Genomic DNA, 19,843 nt, shown 5'->3' on the forward strand with positions numbered 1-19,843 from the left:
GTTAGTGATGTATATTTATCTTTGAGGTATACAAAGTTAAATATATTTAATGAACTTGTACACTTTCTTTTTATTGTTTTTATGAAGAGACATTAACATTTTTGTCCTGGGACTGGAGCTCAGGCCATGGGCACTATCCTTCAGCTCTTCTGCTCAAGGATAGTGTTCTACTGCTTTGAACCCCAGGCCCACTTGTGATTCTCTGGTGTTTAATTGCAGATAAGAGTGTCATGGACTTTCCTTCTCAGTGTGGCTTTGAACTGAGATCTTAACATTCCAGGCTTCTGAGTAGCTAGGATTACAGGTGTGAGTCACCAGCATCTGGCAAGTTTACCATTTCATTGGCCAGGTAATTAGTACATTTCTTTTTGGGGAATGTAACCCTTTACTTCATGGTCTAAGCATTTCTCTTTTTTTTTCAGACAAAGTCTTAGTATTTACCCCATACTGACTTCAAATTCACCATCCTCTTCATGCCTCAGTCTCCCAAGTGCTATATTTAAGGACATATTCCACAATACCTAGCTCAAATGTTTTGTTATTGCTGATCTGATCTTAGTGACTTTCTATGATTCCTTTTGTTTCTTCCTATGATTATCAAAATATTTTCCTATTGTTTTCACTCATATTTATAGAAGATTGAAGGAGTAATTCTAATAATTTCTGCATGGTCTATAATTGCATTAACATTCAGTCCCACCTTTATTTCTAAGGAAAAAAAAGTCTTGAGGCTTGTTGTTGCTGTTCAAGTAAACTTGCTACAAGGGTTGATTAACCTGGTTTCTGGAATTATGTGATTCATAGTACTTCCTAAATTATCATCATCCCTACCAATTGTTATGGCTACACATTATTCTTGGCTTTGTGTGTCACCATGTAGCCCTTGAATGACCACGTAAGGGATAAACTATTTTGTCTCTAAGGGAAAAGAAATACCTTTGTTTCTGCAAAAATATCTGTGAGTTAATTAAAATTCCATGAATATGTACAGCTATACACATTGGTAGCAATAATAGCAGACTGTGACTTAATCCAATTGAAGAGGGAGAGCTGTAAGTCCTACATAGTTTTACATGGATGGGAAGTTGTGGTGCAATACAGAGTGTATGGGATAGAATGCAATTAGAAATCTTGGGGAGAAGAAATAACAGGTGGGTAATGACAGACAGCTTATTTCTGAGGACATATTATTGAAGATACTAATGTCCTGAAATTTTCTGTTAACACCAAAATGTGTCAAATGCATTCATATTCTCAACAGCAAGAATATATCACAGAAGCAGCAAGGTACATGTATTAAAACCTAAAAGAGAAAGATGCAAAATTACATCACATCAGAAAACACATTTTCACTTCAGTGACCACTGGATTTCCTTTAGAAAACTAGTCTATATCTATATGATGAAATAACTACTACCAATATGAATAATTTACATACTTGTATGAAATGAGCTAAACTAAATGAGTCCCGAGCACTGAAAATGTGTGTGTGAACTTAATGAAATCATGAAGGTGCAGAATATATGTGTATGGTTACATTTGTAAATAAGGAGATAACTTTAGAATATGCTTGTTATACAAAACCTATCTTTGAAAGTGTACAAAAGATACAACACACTCATTTCTCTTAGGATAGATGCATTACATGATAGTCATGAGAATAGATAACTATATGCCATTTGCACCTCTTGAATTTGTATAAATATCAACATATTGCCTACTTTTAAAAGAAAATACAATGTAAAAAGAAAACTTCAAAAGTTCACGAGCCATCCGTACAGTTTCCTGAGAAACCCTCTAGGCGTCGCTGTAGGTCAAAAGAACAGAGAGCTTATTCTGAGAAGCATTTGAGAGACTCCAGTGTAACTTCCTGCCTGAGACCAATCACGCAGAAGAGACCCGTACACTTTTCACATCTAGAAAACAGACGCGGAACAGGGACCTCCCCGGAATTCTGCCATCCACGGAGGATAATTCCTCTAGCCGGAAAGGAGCGCAGCAGCAGAAGAAGACAGAGGATGTGGCCAAGCGCGGGAAGAAGCAGCTGGGCACTGTGGCTGCAGGTACCCTTGCCCTTCCTTCTGTCTTTGTTCAGCCGGGCTCTCCCGGACCCGATCCGCTACTCCATTCCGGAGGAGCTGGCCCAGAACTCGCTGGTGGGAAACCTCGCCAAGGACCTGGAGCTGGGTCAGGACTTGGTGCCCCGGAAGCTGAGAGTTAGTGCTGAGAAGGAATACTTCACTGTTAACCCAGAGAGCGGGGATTTACTTGTAAGTGACAGAATAGACAGAGAGCAGATTTGCGGGAAGCAGCTTCTGTGTATTCTGGATTTCGATATTATCGCTGAAAACCCATTAAATATTTTCCACGTAGCAGTAATCATTCAGGATATAAATGACAACGCTCCAATATTCAAGCAGAATAAGAGTGATTTAAAAATTGGAGAATCCACCAAGCCAGGTAAAACTTTTCTACTGGAACCAGCCGTGGATTTAGACTCTGGTACTAACTCGCTGCAGAGATACCACCTTAATGACAACGAATATTTCGATGTGGCAGAAAAACAGACTCCAGATGGGCATAAATATCCAGAGTTGATTCTGAAACAATCTCTAGACAGAGAAGAACATAATTTTCACCAATTGGTCCTCACAGCTATTGATGGAGGGGTTCCACCTCAAACTGGCACCACCGAGATTCGAATCCAAGTCACTGATGTCAATGATAACCCTCCAGTATTCAGCCAGGATGTGTACAAAGTCACCTTGAGAGAGAATGTGCCCCCAGGCTTCTCAGTGCTGCAAGTGAAGGCCACCGACAACGATGAGGGCATCAATGCAGAAATCACCTACTCCTTTCATAATGTGGATAAAGAAGTGGAACAGTGTTTCGACTTAGATGAAAGAACAGGAGAAATCAAGACAAAGGGTAATCTGGATTTTGAAACTGCTCATCGTTACTCTATAGGTGTAGAAGCAAAAGATCCTGGCGATCTAGCATCTCATTGCAGTATCCAAGTCGACATTCTGGATGAGAACGATTGCGCACCTGAAGTGATTGTGACTTCAGTGTTTACTCCTCTACCAGAAGATTCTCCACCAGGAACAGTAGTTGCCTTGATCAAAACGAGAGACAGGGACTCTGGAGAAAACGGAGAAGTGAATTGCCAAGTCTTGGGAAATGCACAGTTTACATTGAAATCTTCCTCCAACAACTATTACAAACTAATGACAGACCGGCCTCTAGACAGGGAGGAGATACCAGAATACAACATCACCATTGCAGCCACTGACAGGGGCAAACCTCCCCTCTCCTCCAGCATAACCCTCACTCTGGATGTAGCTGACATCAACGACAACGCTCCCGTTTTCAACCAGGCCTCCTACGTGGTCCACGTGGCTGAGAACAACCCTCCTGGAGCCTCCATCGCCCAAGTCAGCGCCTCCGACCCAGACCTAGGGCCCAACGGCCAAGTGTCCTACTCCATCCTGGCCAGCGACCTGGAGCCAGGCGCGCTGTCGTCCTACGTGTCGGTGAGCGCGCACAGCGGGGTGGTGTTCGCCCAGCGCGCCTTCGACCATGAGCAGCTGCGCTCCTTCCAGCTCACTGTGCAGGTGCGCGACCAGGGCTCGCCCCCGCTGCGCGCCAACGCCAGCCTGCTCGTGCTGGTGGGCGACCGCAACGACAACGCGCCGCGCGTGCTCTACCCCGCGCTGGAGCCCGACGGCTCGGCGCTCTTCGACATGGTGCCGCGCGCCGCCGAGCCCGGTTACCTGGTCACCAAGGTGGTGGCGGTGGACGCCGACTCTGGACACAATGCCTGGCTGTCCTACCACGTGCTGCAGGCCAGCGATCCCGGCCTCTTCAGCCTGGGGCTGCGCACCGGCGAGGTCCGCACCGCTCGCGTCCTGGGTGACAGGGATGCGGCCCGCCAGCGCCTGGTGGTGGCTGTGCGCGATGGTGGACAGCCGCCCCTCTCGGCCACAGCCACTCTACACCTCATCTTCGCAGATAGCCTGCAGGAAGTGTTGCCAGACCTGCGCGATGACCCTTCGCCCTCGGACCCTCAGACAGAACTACAGTTTTACCTCGTGGTGGCCTTGGCCTTGATCTCTGTACTCTTTCTTCTCGCTGTGATTCTGGCCATTGCCCTGCGTCTGAAGCACTCCTCTGGTCCAGCTGCCTGGGGCTGCTTTCAGCCTGCTCTCAACTCCAAGTCTGGCCCTGGGGTTCTCTCCAGTTACAATGCGGGAACCTTGCCCTATTCCTACAACGTGTGTGTTGCCTCACAATCAGCCAAGACGGAGTTCAATTTTCTCAACGTGTCCCCGGCCCCCGAAGTGGCTCCCGCTCAGGACCTCCTCTGTGATGATTCTTCCATGGCTGTAGACGTCAATAATGAAGATCTTAAACTCTCTTTTGATGCGTCTTTTTCCTCTCACGTAAGTTTTCCCAGAACTATTAGAATACTGTATTTGTTTGGCAACCATGCATCATGAATGTTGGTCATTGGGATTTTTGTTCTTCATTATTTGTTTTTCAACCGAGCATCATGAATATTGGTCATTGGTGGTGGTGGTGGTTGTTGTTGTTGTTGTTGTTTAATGGTTCTAGTGGTGGTATTTAGTGGAGTAGGGTGTATTGGTTGTAAGGAAATGGAGGTCTTGGTCATGTAGTCATCTTTGAAACTATCTAGCGGCTGATTTTCTCTTTGACGTTGGTATTTATGTATGGTTGGCAAATCTTGCTAGAGAGAGAGATGTATTTTCTTGGATGTCAACACAGTGCTTCTTCAGCAGTTAGCTGTGGTCCTTAGTTGACGTATTAGACAATTTTTTTCAAGTAACTTTATGCATATTCTTTCTAAATGTATTTACACGTTTTTCTGCACAAGATATAGTTTGTTTTCAATTATCTTCTTTGTTGGAACTACATTTGCTGCAATGTATTTTGTTTAACACAACCTTCCAATAACTATATTCCTTCTCAATTATTTGCCTTATAAGAAGTCACAAAGATTCTCACAAATTACATAAGAATCCCTAACTTTACATCAATATTATCCCCACTCATAATTACATTCATGAATATAATTTCTTTGGCATTCTTTTGACATTTTTGTTTTCACTGGTGGTTACAAATATAACAATGTATTTTTTAAATTCCATATTTTATTGCCTTGATTTGGTTTCTGAAGTGAGTCAAATCTAAAAATGCTTTTTCTAATATTCTATAGGTGATGAAACTTATTTCCAAAATATCCCCCAATCCCAGCAACAAGTGAATCTTCTAAAGAGGGTGAAATGTGCTTTAATTTACTCTTTCAACAGCTCCTCATGTTTCAGTCATTTTACATGCTAATTAAGTGAAGAATAACAAAGAACTGGTGGTCCAGATTTTCTCAGAATACTGAAATATGCTATGAATGAAGTAAGACAGACCCTGAGAAACAAAGATTACATGGTTTCCTTCATTTGTGGTAGCTGGAATGTTTCTATGAGTCTGTAAGTAAACACAGTAGGTAGTAGGCAAGCAGTTACAAATGAATTAATTGAAGTATAACAGAGTCTATGAAGAACTCAAATAGTAAAATTCTTTAGAATGACTAAGTAGGGGCTGGGAAGGTGGCTCAGTGATAGAGCACTTGCCTTGCACTCATGAGACCCTGGGTTCAGTTCCTCAGCACCACATGAGCAGTAAAAAATGCCGGATTGGCACTGTGGCTCAAGTGGTAGAGTGCTAGCCTTGAGCTGAAGAGCTGAGTGAGAGGGACAAGCCCCAGAGTTCAGGCCCCACGACCGGATCCAAAAAAGAAAAAAGAAAAGAAAAGAAGGAGTAAGTAAGTCGAAGCCCAACAACACAATCATAAGCATCAGGAAATGTACAGTTGCCAGAGGGACATGGGGCCAAGTGGAGAGAGGTAGATAAAGGAAGGAGGGAAGAATTGAGACAATGCAGTCAAGAGTTCATTGTATCCCCCGAAAAATTAAGAAAAATTGAGGGGTGGGAGGTAGGGGGTGAAGACGTTGAAGAGATGTCACAGACCAAGATGCATAGTATTCATATAATGCTTTGTTAAATGGCAAAAAGTTCAATACATATCCTATAAAATTAAGAAAATTTAGGGGAGAGGTAGTTTGGAAGGGATGGGTGAGAATGTTCAAAGGGATGGAAGTGATCAAGACACATAGTATTCATAAAGGTGTTAAGTGGCAAAATTTCAATATATTTTATAAAATTAAGAAAATTGAGTGGAAGGGTGGCATGGATGGTTGGATGGATGAGAATGTTCAAAAGGGGTGGCATTGATCATTACGTGACTTCATAGACTGCATTGTTGAATGGAAACTCCTTTGTACAAAGATAATAAAAATATTTAAACAAAAACCAAAAATCAAAACACAAAACAAGAAATCTGTTCTACTCTATGAAGCTTGCAATAATGCATACATAAAAAGAAAACAGTTCCTTTTACTTATTGTTTCTAAAATAAAAGGCTGGTAGAATGTCAAGTGGCAAGGCACTTGAGCACACACTTAGTTCAAACCCAGTACCTCCAAAAGATGAAAAACATGTTATTAGAGCACTTGCTTAGCAACCACAGACTCTGAGATACAACTCTGATACTACCAAAAAGCAAATAAATTAAAAACTAAAATTAGAAATAATGGTAAAATAATTCATATTGGTTATGAAAATTACAACCACTGGATTCTTTACAGTGGGTCAAGATAATGTTTCTATCTTGTAAATAATTTATTTTGATATCAAAGATTTTACATATTGTATGAGAATACGCATTTGCATTGTTAATTTGTTCATTAAATTCTGAAAAAAATAGCTGAATTCTGACTATGAAAGTTACTGTTGCAGCAGTTAAGGAAACACGGTGAACAAGAGAGTCACAGGCATAGTTTGGAGCCTAGAATCTCCAATCTACAAAGCTAGCAAGCAAGTTCTCCTCTCAAATTTAAAATCTTTTCTTAACCCCATTTGCATAGGGGTAAGACTATCTCTTGAGGACCAGCTAATTCCTTGAAAAGAAACTGAAACATAGTCCGACATTCCAAGGGTCACCTCTGATGAGGACACTTGTTTCTGCATAGATCAGCTAAAACTGAACTTACAACTTCCATGCCACTGTCTGTTACAAATCTCTTTCCTTTGCCCTTCAAGTCCAACCCTGTTCTTAGCAAGAAATATAGCGTACTGAAAATGAACTTTGGGGATGGTTGCTTTAATAACGTTTTCAAAAGTAGAAAACATGCTTTACTCAAAACCCACCACATTATGTCTCTGAGAAAACAACTGAATTTATAGCATAGGAAGGTTTGGATCATTTCTTTGCAAATTAAACAACAGAAATTTCATTTTCATTCTCCTTGGAAGAAAAGAGTATAAAAGGATACTTCATCGCCAAGAATAAATTGCAATAACAGGTTAGGGCTCTGAGTGTCGCTGTTCACCACTCAGGGGGAAAAGACAACCAGAAATGTAATCAGAGCAAGATTTCCGCAGCACAAAGCACCGGTTCTGGAGCGTTTGGAAAGCATCGTCTGGGACCTGCGATTGCTCCAGCATTCAAGCGTGAAAGCATCTTATCTTGGAAGACACGGATCTAATGCTCCTCGGGCCTCCGCAGAGAATATCCAAGCTCTGGCTATTTCGCAGCGGGGCTGTCATGGCGGCTCCTTATCCATCAGTCTGCAACCGACTAGTTTGGCTCTGCGTCCTCCTGGGAGCCCTGTGGGAAATCGGGGCAGAACAGATCCGCTACACTGTGCCAGAGGAGCTGGAAGAGGGCTCTGCGGTGGGCAACATCGCCAAAGACCTGGGTCTGGAGCCCCGGAAGCTGGCGGAGCGCGGAGTCCACATCGTGTCCAGAGGTAAGGCTCAGCTCTTTGCTCTGAACCCGCTCAGTGGCAGCTTGGTTACCGCGGGCAGGATAGACCGGGAGGAGCTCTGTGACAGATCCGCAAAGTGTGTAGCTAACTTGGAGATTCTCCTAGAAGACAAAGTGAAGATTTTTGGAATAGAAGTGGAAATAATCGATATTAATGATAACTCGCCCAGCTTTGGAACAGAGCAGAGGGAAATAAAAATTGTTGAAAATGAAAATCCCGGTACTAGATTTCCGCTCCCTGAAGCTTTTGATCCAGATATAGGGGTGAATTCCCTGCAGGGTTACCAGCTCAGCTCGAATGCTCACTTCTCTCTGGACGTGCAAAGCGGGGCTGATGGGATCAAGTATCCCGAGTTGGTGCTAGAACGAGCCCTAGATCGTGAGGAAGAGGCGGTTCACCACCTGGTTCTCACTGCCTATGATGGAGGCGACCCAATTCGCTCCAGCACTGCCAGGATTCACATAACACTCATAGACACCAATGATAATGCTCCAGTGTTCACTCAACCGGAGTACCACGTGAATGTTCAGGAGAATCTGCCCGTGGGCACTCTGCTGCTCACCATCAAAGCCACTGATCCAGATGAAGGGTCCAATGGAGAAGTGACATATTCTTTCCGGAAAGCAAGAGACAAAGTAGCTCAGCTGTTCCAGTTGAATGCTGTCAGTGGGGACATAACAGTTTTAGGGGATCTGGATTATGAGGAGTCTGGATTCTACAATATTGATGTAGAAGCCCATGATGGACCTGGTCTTCGAGCCAGAAGTAAGGTGCTAGTGACAGTTCTGGATGTAAATGACAATGCTCCGGAAGTCACAGTTACATCTCTCACCAGCTCTATCCAAGAGACTTCTTCCCCAGGTACAGTAATTGCTCTTTTCAATATGCATGACAGTGACTCAGGAGAGAATGGTCTTGTCACTTGTTCTATTCCTGATAATCTTCCATTTAGGCTTGAGAAGACCTATGGGAATTACTACCGATTGTTGATACACAGCACTCTAGACAGAGAGGAAGTCTCAGACTATGACATCATGGTAACTGCCACTGACCAGGGAACACCTCCACTGTCTACAGAGGTCCATATTTCATTGCAAGTGATGGACATCAATGACAACCCTCCCACCTTCACTCATGCCACCTATTCTGCCTACATTCCAGAGAATAACCCTAGAGGAGCTTCTATCTTATGTATGACAGCCCAGGACCCTGACAGCGGTGAGAATGCCCAAGTAACCTACTCTCTGACAGAGGACACCATCCAAGGGGCACCTCTGTCCTCCTACATCTCCATCAACTCCAACACGGGTGTCCTGTATGCACTTCGTTCCTTTGATTATGAGCAGTTCCAAGACTTGCAGCTGCTAGTGATCGCCAGGGACAGTGGAAACCCACCCCTCAGCAGCAATGTGTCACTGAACCTGTTTGTGCTGGACCAGAATGATAACACACCTGAGATCCTCTACCCCACCTTCCCCACCGATGGTTCCACAGGTGTAGAGCTGACACCTCGCTCTGCCGAGCCCGGATACCTGGTCACCAAGGTGGTGGCAGTAGACAGAGACTCAGGACAGAATGCCTGGCTGTCCTACCGCCTGCTCAAGGCCAGCGAGCCAGGACTCTTCACGGTGGGGCTGCACACAGGTGAGGTGCGCACAGCAAGGGCCCTTGTGGACAGAGATGCACTCAAGCAGAGCCTGGTGGTGGCTGTGCAGGACCATGGTCAGCCCCCTCTCTCGGCCACTGTCACACTCACTATTGCGGTGGCTGACAGCATCCCTGATGTTCTGGCAGATTTGAGCAGCATCAGCACTCCCACTGATGCAGACCATTCAACCCTCACACAGTACCTGGTGGTGGCAGTGGCGGTGGTCTCTTGTGTCTTCCTCGCTTTTGTCATCGTGCTGCTGGCACTTAGGCTGCGGCGCTGGCACACAGCTCGTCTGCTTCAAACAGCACATAGTGGCTTGGCAGGCTTGCCTGCTTCACACTTCATGGGTGTGGATGGGGTGCAAGCTTTCCTGCAGACCTATTCCCATGAGGTGTCACTGACCGCGGATTCAGGGAAGAGTCACCTGATCTTCCCTCAACCCAACTATGCAGACACTCTCATCAGCCAGGAGAGCTGTGCAAAAAGCGAGCCTCTCCTGATACCTCAGGATTTACCTCAGTCACAGGGAGACCCCAGTCATGTTCAGGTACGTTATCCACAGTTCTATAAATATATCTTACACATGGAAACAGCAAACTTTGTAAATGCCTTCAGTTTTATAAGATAGGACATGTCAAAGAAGAGCACCTCTTTATTAAAAAGTTGTTGCTCTAAAGGGGGTGAATCAGTAATGATTACTAAAATTTAGCACACAAAAAGTTACTTGCCAATTCATAGGTTTTTTTTTACTTTCTGTTTTATGATACTGATTAAACTCAGGAATACAGGTCTTACAAGGCAAGCACCCTAACACTGAGACCCCACCCCAGGCTCCTCTTTTTATTTATCCTTGCTTGTCTTTGTTCAGTTATAGTTATAGCAGTAATTTCTTAATTTTATACCTTAAAGGCACTCACTTGGTGTGTGTGTATCTATCTATCTATCTATCTATCTATCTATCTATATATATATATATATATATATATATATACATGTGAGAGAGACAAAAAGAGAGCGTGTGTGTGTGTGCGCGTGTGCGTGTGTGTGTGTGTGTGTGCGTGTGTATTTGGGCTTGAATTCTGGGCCTGAGGCTCTTGATTAGATTTTTTTGCTCAAGGATGATTCTCTACCTCTTGAGCCAAACTTTCAGTTCTGGCTTTTGGTTGGTTAATCGGAGATAAGAATCTTGTGGCTCTCTCTGCTTGGCTGGCTTCAAACTTTTATCCTCAGATCTCACCCTCTTGAGTAGGCATGAACCAATGGTTTCTGATTCTATTGATTTTTTAAAATGCCCTTTTGTATGTACATTACTGAAGGGGTAGATTATACCTGTGAAATAGATGGAACTTGTGTGCAGTATGTTCATATTTCTTTTTACCCCACTGTTTTGCTTGACATTTAATTTTCTGTCTTTAAAAAATGATTTCCAATATAACTATACAGTAATAACTTATGGTTAGTGAGAAATATTTAACTTTTAGGTTTAGAAAGTTAAATATTTGCTCAATGAACTGGTACACTTTCTTTTTATTGTTTTTATAATGGTGTTATACAGAGATGTTAATATTTTTGTCCTGGGGCTGGAGCTCAGTCCATGGGCACTATCTTTCAGCTCTTCTGCTCAAGGATATTGTTCTATTGCTTTGAACCACAGACCCACTGGTGATTCTCTGGACTTTTCTTGTCAGTGTGGCTTTGAACTGAGATCCTTAGATTCCAGGCTTCTGAATAGCTAGGATTACAGGTGTGAGTCACCAGCATCTGGCAAGTTTACCTTTTCATTGGCCAGGTGATTATTACATTTCTTTTTGGGGAGTGTCAACCCTTTACTTCATTATCTAAACATTTCTCATTTTTGAGCCAAACTCTTAGTATTTAACCCATGCTGGCTTCAAATTCACCATCCTCCTCCTGCCTCAGTCTCCCAAGTGCTAGGATTAAGGACATATTCCACAATACCTAGCTCAAATGTTTTGTTATTGCTGATCTGATCATAGTGACTTTCTATGATTCCTTTTGTTTCTTCCTATGATTATCAAAACATTTTCCTATTGTTTTCACTCATATTTATGTAAGATTGAAGGAGTGATTCTAATAATTTCTACATGGTCTATCCTGTCATTAACCTTGAGTCCCACCTTGATTTCTAAGAAAAAAACTTCTTGAGGCTTGTTGTTGCTGTTCATCAAGTAAAGTTGCTATTAGGCTTGAGTAACCTGGTTTCTGGAATTATGTGATTCTTGGTACTTCCTAAATTATCATCATCCCTCCCTATTGGTATGGCTACACATTGTTCTTGACTATGTGTGTCACTATGTGGCCCTTGAATGACCAGGTAAGGGATAAATTATTTTGTCTCTAAGGGATATAAAATACCTTTGTTTCTGCAAATAGATCTGTGAGTTAATTAAAACTCCTGAATGTATGTGACTATACATATTAGTAGCAATGATAGCAGAATGTAGCTTAATCCAATTGAAGAGGGAGATCTGTTTAGTCCTACATAGTTTTACATGGATGGGAAGTTGTGGTGCAATACAGAGTGTATGGGATAGAATGCAATTACAAATCTTGGGGAGAAGAAATAACAGGTGGGTAATGACAGACAGCTTATATCTGAGGACTTATTATTGAAGATACTAATGTCCTGAAATTTTCTGTTAACCCTAAAATGTGTCAAATACATTCATATTCTCAACAGCAAGAATATATCACAGAATCAGCAAGGTACATGTCTTAAAACTTAAAAGAGAAAGATGCAAAATTACATCACATCAGCAAATACATTTTCACTTCAGTGACCACTGGATTTCTTTTAGAAAACTAGTTTATATCTATATGATGAAATAACTACTACCAATATGAATAATTTACATATTTGTTTGAAATGAGCTAAACTGAATGAGTCCTGAGCTCTGAAAATGTGTGTACATGTTTAATGAGAACATGAAGGTGCAGAATATATGTGTATGGTTACATTTGTAAATAAGGAGATAAAATAAGAATATGCTTGCTATACAAAACCTATCTTTGAAAGTATACACAACGTTCATCACACTCATTTCTCTTAGGATAGATGCATTACATGATAAATAGATAACTATATGCCATTTGCACCTCTTGAATTTGTATCAATATCAACATATTGCCTACTTTTAAAAGAAAACACAATGTAAAAAGAAAACTTCAAAAGTTCACGAGCCATTGGTGCAGTTTCCTGAGAAACCCTCTAGGCGTCGCTGTAGGTCAAAAGAACAGAGAGACCTTATTCCGAGAAGGATTTGAGAGACTCCGGAGTAACTTCCTGCCTCAAACCAATCAAAGCAGGAGAGACCCGTACACCTTTCACATGTAGAAAACAGACGCGGAACAGGGACCTCCCCGAAATTCTACAATCCACGGAGGATAATTCCTCTAGCCGCAAAGGAGCAGAGCAGCAGCGGAAGAAGACAGAGGATGTGGCCAAGCACGGGAAGAAGCAGCTGGGCACTGTGGCTGCAGGTACCCTTGCCCTTCCTTCTGTCTTTGTTCTGCCGGGCTCTCCCGGACCCGATCCGCTACTCCATTCCGGAGGAGTTGGCCCAGAACTCGCTGGTGGGAAACCTCGCCAAGGACCTGGAGCTGGGTCAGGACTTGGCGTCCCGGAAGCTGAGAGTTAGTGCTGAGAAGGAATACTTCACTGTTAACCCAGAGAGCGGGGATTTACTTGTAAGTGACAGAATAGACAGAGAGCAGATTTGCGGGGAGCAGCTTCTCTGTACTCTGGATTTCGATATTATCGCTGAAAACCCATTGAATATTTTCCATGTAGTATTAGTCATTCAAGATATTAATGACAATGCTCCAATATTCAAACAGAATAAGAGTGATTTAAAAATTGGAGAATCCACCCAACCGGGTAAAACATTTCCACTGGAACCAGCCCTGGATTCAGACTCTGGTACTAACTCGCTGCAGAGATACCACCTTAATGACAACGAATATTTCGATGTGGCAGAAAAACAGACTCCAGATGGGCATAAATATCCAGAGTTGATTCTGAAACAATCTCTAGACAGAGAAGAACATAATTTTCACCAATTGGTCCTCACAGCTATGGATGGAGGGGTTCCACCTCAAACTGGCACCACCGAGATTCGAATCCAAGTCACTGATGCCAATGATAACCCTCCAGTATTCAGCCAGGATGTGTACAAAGTCACCTTGAGAGAGAATGTGCCCCCAGGCTTCTCAGTGCTGCAAGTGAAGGCCAACGACAAAGATGAGGGCATCAATGCAGAAATCACCTACTCCTTTCATAATGTGGATGAACAAGTGAAACAGCTTTTCGACTTAGATGAAAGAACAGGAGAAATCAAGACAAAGGGTAATCTGGATTTTGAAACTGCTCATCGTTACTCTATAGGTGTAGAAGCAAAAGATCCTGGCGATCTAGCATCTCATTGCAGTATCCAAGTCGACATTCTGGATGAGAATGATTGCGCACCTGAAGTGATTGTGACTTCAGTGTTTACTCCTCTACCAGAAGATTCTCCACCAGGAACAGTAGTCGCCTTGATCAAAACGAGAGACAGGGACTCTGGAGAAAACGGAGAAATGAACTGCCAAGTCTTGGGAAATGCACAGTTTACATTGAAATCTTCCTCCAACAACTATTACAAACTAATGACAGACCGGCCTCTAGACAGGGAGGAGATACCAGAATACAACATCACCATTGCAGCCACTGACAGGGGCAAACCGCCCCTCTCCTCCAGCATAACCCTCACTCTGGATGTAGCTGACATCAACGACAATGCACCTGTTTTCCACCAGGCCTCCTACGTGGTCCACGTGGCTGAGAACAACCCTCCCGGAGCCTCCATCGCCCAAGTCAGCGCCTCCGACCCAGACCTGGGGCCCAACGGCCAAGTGTCCTACTCCATCCTGGCCAGCGACCTGGAGCCAGGCGCGCTGTCGTCCTACGTGTCGGTGAGCGCGCACAGCGGGGTGGTGTTCGCCCAGCGCGCCTTCGACCATGAGCAGCTGCGCTCCTTCCAGCTCACTGTGCAGGCGCGCGACCAGGGCTCGCCCCCGCTGCGCGCCAACGCCAGCCTGCGCGTGCTGGTGGGCGACCGCAACGACAACGCGCCGCGCGTGCTCTACCCCGCGCTGGAGCCCGACGGCTCGGCGCTCTTCGACATGGTGCCGCGCGCCGCCGAGCCCGGTTACCTGGTCACCAAGGTGGTGGCGGTGGACGCCGACTCTGGACACAATGCCTGGCTGTCCTACCACGTGCTGCAGGCCAGTGATCCCGGCCTCTTCAGCCTGGGGCTGCGCACCGGCGAGGTCCGCACCGCTCGCGTCCTGGGTGACAGGGATGCGGCCCGCCAGCGCCTGGTGGTGGCTGTGCGCGATGGTGGACAGCCGCCCCTCTCGGCCACAGCCACTCTACACCTCATCTTCGCAGATAGCCTGCAAGAAGTGTTGCCAGACCTGCGCGATGACCCTTCGCCCTCGGACCCTCAGACAGAACTACAGTTTTACCTGGTGGTGGCTTTGGCCTTGATCTCTGTACTCTTTCTTTTCGCTGTGATTCTGGCCATTGCCCTGCGTCTGAAGCACTCCTCTGGTCCAGCTGCCTGGGGCTGCTTTCAGCCTGCTCTCAACTCCAAGTCTGGCCCTGGGGTTCTCTCCAGTTACAATGCGGGAACCTTGCCCTATTCCTACAACGTGTGTGTTGCCTCACAATCTGCCAAGACGGAGTTTAATTTTCTCAACGTGTCCCCGGCCCCCGAAGTGGCTCCCGCTCAGGACCTCCTCTGTGAAGAAGCCTCTTGGGTTCCGTGTACAGCTCTTGGAGACAATATGGCCCACTTTGCCTCAGAAAATGTTTTAAAGGTAAGCTTTAATTTAATTCTTTTTTACTTGTAATCTCAGTGTTTCTTAAGCTAAATTGGGATAGTATGCTCATTTCAAATATCCTTGTCTGCTCAAATTTGAGTGATGCTCTTTCTGCCTTTGGTGTCTTCATCCAGTGAAATCTGCAATTAAAATTCTTTTGTAGGGCTGAGAAGGTGGCTCAGTGGTAGAGCGCTTGCCTTGCATGCATGAGGCCCTGGGTTCGATTCCTCAGCACCACATAAGCAAAAAGAAAAAAGCCGGAAGTGGCACTGTTTGTACACAGAGTACTTCTTTTTCTTCCTTATCTTTACATTCCATCCATCTGAAGGTTTGTCTTTATTGGAAACCTAAGTGACTTCTTTCATCTTAAGAGTCTTTGTTACTAGAATTTTAGTTTCACTTTCTCTTCACCTCACAGTATGTTAGAGTAAGGAATTCTTACTAACATTTGTCTTGACATCCCAGACCATTTTGTAAAGGATGGCTATATTTGAAATCTTAACTTATATGATAAGTACATTTTAATAAATGTGATTTCTCACCCTGAGATAGATAGATAGATAGATAGATATTGAGAATAATTGTACTGTAGCAAATCTTTTCCTTCATGTTGTTTCTGCTGTATACTTAAAGTTCTATTATTTAAAAATTTTAAGTCATAGATATAAAATATCTTTATTTAAAACTTTTCCTACCAAGGAGTTATTAGGTAAAATGCCTTTCCATAAGAGAGAGTTTCTGAAATGCACTTTTCCATTCACTATTCTTTCTTTGTTATTCTATAATGGTGATAATAGCAAAACAAACAGGCTACTGCTGTGGCTTGTCATTATAAAATGAGCTTGGTTTTGTAAAATGTGTAACTGCAAGTGTTTTAATATACTACTAAGAAAATATAAATAACACACTGTTAAATGAACTCAGACTCTAAATTTGAGATACCACATCTGTATTCTTAAAATCCAGAAAGTTTCTCAAGGACTTCACAAGTAACAAAGGCATTTTTCTGCCTATGACAGCTAATGCAATTTGTATAAATAAATAGGTCATTTTTGCTGTACTAGGATGTGCATCAGGGCCTTGCTCTATGACTTGAGCCACATTTCCAGTGCGTATTTTGATACTTAGGTTTAAATTTAAGGATGATACTCTACTCCTTAAGCCATAGTTGCTAGCCTGGCTTTTGCTGGTTAATTGGATACTGAGTCTCTTGGACTTTTCTTCAGCATTAGTTTTGAAGTTTGAACCTTTAGATCTCAGTCTCTTAAGTAACTACGTATGAGCTACCCACATCCAGCTTGTAAGAGTTGACTTTTTTTAATAGAGTTGAGAGATTGACTTTTTTTCCTTAGCGCTCATACATATTGGGCACAATTTCATAAATATATACCAAATGAAAAATACAAAGTACTGAATCCAAAAAAGTAAGGATTTCAATGTCCTGATTAAGCAAGCTCCATGTATATTGAGGTAAGTAAAGGACATAGGCTCAATGGTGTATAAAACAGAACTTTTCTAAGTGGGGAAAAAATCTAATAATTATATTTATATATAATTAATAATTATATTTATATCTCATGGTTGTGGAAGTCTTTCAGTACTTCCAAATTAAAGCTTAATGAAATATAAATGGTTCTGCACAATAATATATTAAGGATATAGCAAAATTATTGGAAATAAAAATATAACTAAACTGATAGGAAATAAAAATAGAATTGGTGTAGTAACTGGTTAGGACTCTGGGCGTCGCTGTCGACCAAATTGGGAAAAAAAACTGTCGTAGAAGCAGCAGATCTGCTGCTTTCATACTAAATACAGACCACATAAGCGCATTGTAAAAAAAAAAAAAAAAATCCACCTATCCCATCTCGGCCAGAGAATAAACTCCTCTTGGCTCTAGAGAACTAAGGGAACCGCAGACTGAACCAGGACTGAGAGAATTGTAGCAAAAGAAGGCAATGGCCGATCCTCTAAAGAGCCGGGGCCGCGGAGACCTGCTTTGGTTCTTCATGCTTCTGGGGACGCTGTGTGAAACAGCAGCGCAGATCCGCTACTCCGTGCGGGAGGAGCTGGACAAAGGCTCCTTCGTGGGCAACATCTCCAAGGACCTGGGACTGGAGCCCCGGGAGCTGGCGCAGCGCGGAGTCCGCATCGTCTCCAGAGGTAGGACGCAGCTTTTCTCTCTCAACCCGCGGAGCGGCAGCCTGGTCACCGCGGACAGGATCGACCGGGAGGAGCTCTGCGCCCAGAGCGCGCCGTGTCTGGTGAGCTTTAATGTCTTGATTGAGAATAAAATGAAAATTTACGGAGTAGAAGTGGAAATCATTGATATTAATGATAACTTCCCGCGATTCAGGGATGAGGAGTTAAAAGTCAAAGTCAATGAAAATGCAGCTGCAGGTACGCGGCTAGTGCTTCCCTTTGCGCGGGATGCGGATGTGGGGGTGAACTCCCTCCAGAGTTACCAGCTCAGCTCCAATCTGCACTTCTCTCTGGATGTGAAGAGTGGACCTGATGGGCAAAAGTACCCGGAGCTGGTGTTGGAACGGCCCCTGGACCGTGAGAAAGAGGCTACTCACAACCTCCTCCTCACAGCACTAGATGGCGGAGACCCAGTCCATTCCAGCACCACACTTATCCACGTGACCGTTCTCGATGCCAACGACAATGCACCCCGATTCAGCCGAAGCGAATATAGAGTGAGTGTTCCTGAGAACATACCTGTGGGCACTCAACTACTCACGCTCACCGCCACCGATGCCGATGAGGGGATAAATGGGAAAGTGACCTACTCATTTCGCAATGAAGAAGACAAAATTGCAGAGACCTTCCAACTTGATTCCTACCTGGGGGAAATCTCAACTGTGCATTCACTGGACTATGAGGAAACGGGATTCTACCTCATGGAAGTGGTGGCTCAGGATGGAGGGGCTCTTCTCGCCAGCGCTAAGGTACTGGTCACAGTACAGGATGTGAATGACAATGCCCCAGAAGTGATACTCACCTCTCTCACCAGTTCAGTATCTGAGGACTGTCTACCTGGAACCATAATTGCTCTCTTTAGCGTGCATGATGGTGATTCTGGAAAGAATGGGGAGGTTTCGTGTTCTATTCCTGGGAACTTGCCTTTTAAATTGGAAAAGTCAGTTGATAATTATTATCATCTAGTAACAACAAGATCGTTGGACAGAGAAGAGACTTCAGAGTATAACATCACAGTAACTGTTATTGATGGTGGGGCACCACCCTTATCTACAGAAAACCACATCTCCCTGAAAGTAGCAGACATCAATGACAATCCACCTTCTTTCTCTCATGACTCCTACTCTATCTCCATCCCAGAAAACAACCTCAGAGGTGTCTCCATCTTCTCTGTGACTGCTTATGACCAAGACAGTGGTGACTTTGCCCAAGTCACTTACTCCCTGGCTGAATACACATTTCAGGAAGTTCCTGTGTCATCCTACATCTCCATTAACTCGGACACTGGTGTCCTGTACGCACTGCAGTCCTTCGATTATGAGCAGATAAGAGAGTTGAAGTTACTGGTGACAGCCAGGGACAGTGGGAGCCCTCCACTCAGCACCAATGTGTCAGTGAGCTTATTTGTTACTGACCAGAATGATAACATTCCGGAGATTCTGTACCCAGCCCTTCCTACTGATGGTTCCACTGGTGTAGAGCTGGTACCTCGCTCTGCAGAGCCAGGATACCTGGTGACCAAGGTGGTAGCAGTGGACAGAGACTCAGGACAGAATGCCTGGCTGTCCTACCGCCTGCTCAAGGCCAGTGAGCCAGGGCTTTTCACAGTGGGTCTACACACAGGTGAGGTGCGCACAGCAAGGGCCCTGCTGGACAGAGATGTGGTTAAGCAGAGCCTCGTGGTGGTTGTCCAGGATCATGGCCAGCCCCCACTCTCAGCCTCTGTTACACTCACTGTGGCTGTGGCAGACAGTATCCCTGATGTCCTGGCTGACTTGGGCAGCATCAACACCTCCAGTGACCCTCAGGATTCAGACATCACTCTCTATCTAGTGGTGGCAGTGGCCACTGTCTCCTGTGTTTTCTTGGCCTTTGTTATTGTGCTACTGGCTCTCAGGCTGAGGCACTGGCATATGTCACGCCTGCTTCAATCTTCAAGAGACAGGTTGGCTAGCATGCCAAATTCCCACTTGGTGGGTATGGATGGGGTCCAGGCTTTCCTGCAGGCCTACTCCCATGAAGTCTCCCTCACCACTGACTCTAGAAAGAGCCACCTGATCTTTCCCCAGCCCAACTATGCTGACAGGCTTATTAATGAGGAGAGCTGTGAGAAAAGTGAGCCTCTTCTCATAGCTGATAAGATGGATGCAAACAAAGAAGACCCTGGAGATGTTCAGGTCAGTTTTCTCTTTTGATAAGAATA

General features: G+C 44.2%; 1 protein-coding gene across 8 annotated transcripts in view; it reads left to right on the top strand.

The window, feature by feature from the left end:
- Positions 1 to 19,843, top strand: part of LOC138837441 (protocadherin gamma-C4) — a 219,059-nt gene that overhangs the window by 40,074 nt on the left and 159,142 nt on the right. Inside the window, exon 1 of one of the 8 annotated variants that reach the window (XM_070036236.1) lies at positions 1,892 to 4,442. The exons of 4 other annotated variants lie outside the window; for them this stretch is intronic. In XM_070036236.1, the coding sequence (XP_069892337.1) occupies positions 2,019 to 4,442 (2,424 nt within the window). In that variant the 5' untranslated portion in view covers positions 1,892 to 2,018. Of the gene's footprint in view, positions 1 to 1,891; positions 4,443 to 7,477; positions 10,103 to 12,873; positions 15,436 to 16,578; positions 19,818 to 19,843 lie in introns of those variants that run through there. 3 more of the 8 variants (XM_070036227.1, XM_070036241.1, XM_070036244.1) reach the window with 3 other exon arrangements.

Source organism: Dipodomys merriami, unplaced genomic scaffold, assembly GCF_024711535.1.
Source record: "Dipodomys merriami isolate MVZ:Mamm:240054 unplaced genomic scaffold, mDipMer1.0.p SCAF_27, whole genome shotgun sequence".
NCBI classification, from domain to species: Eukaryota; Metazoa; Chordata; class Mammalia; order Rodentia; family Heteromyidae; genus Dipodomys; species Dipodomys merriami.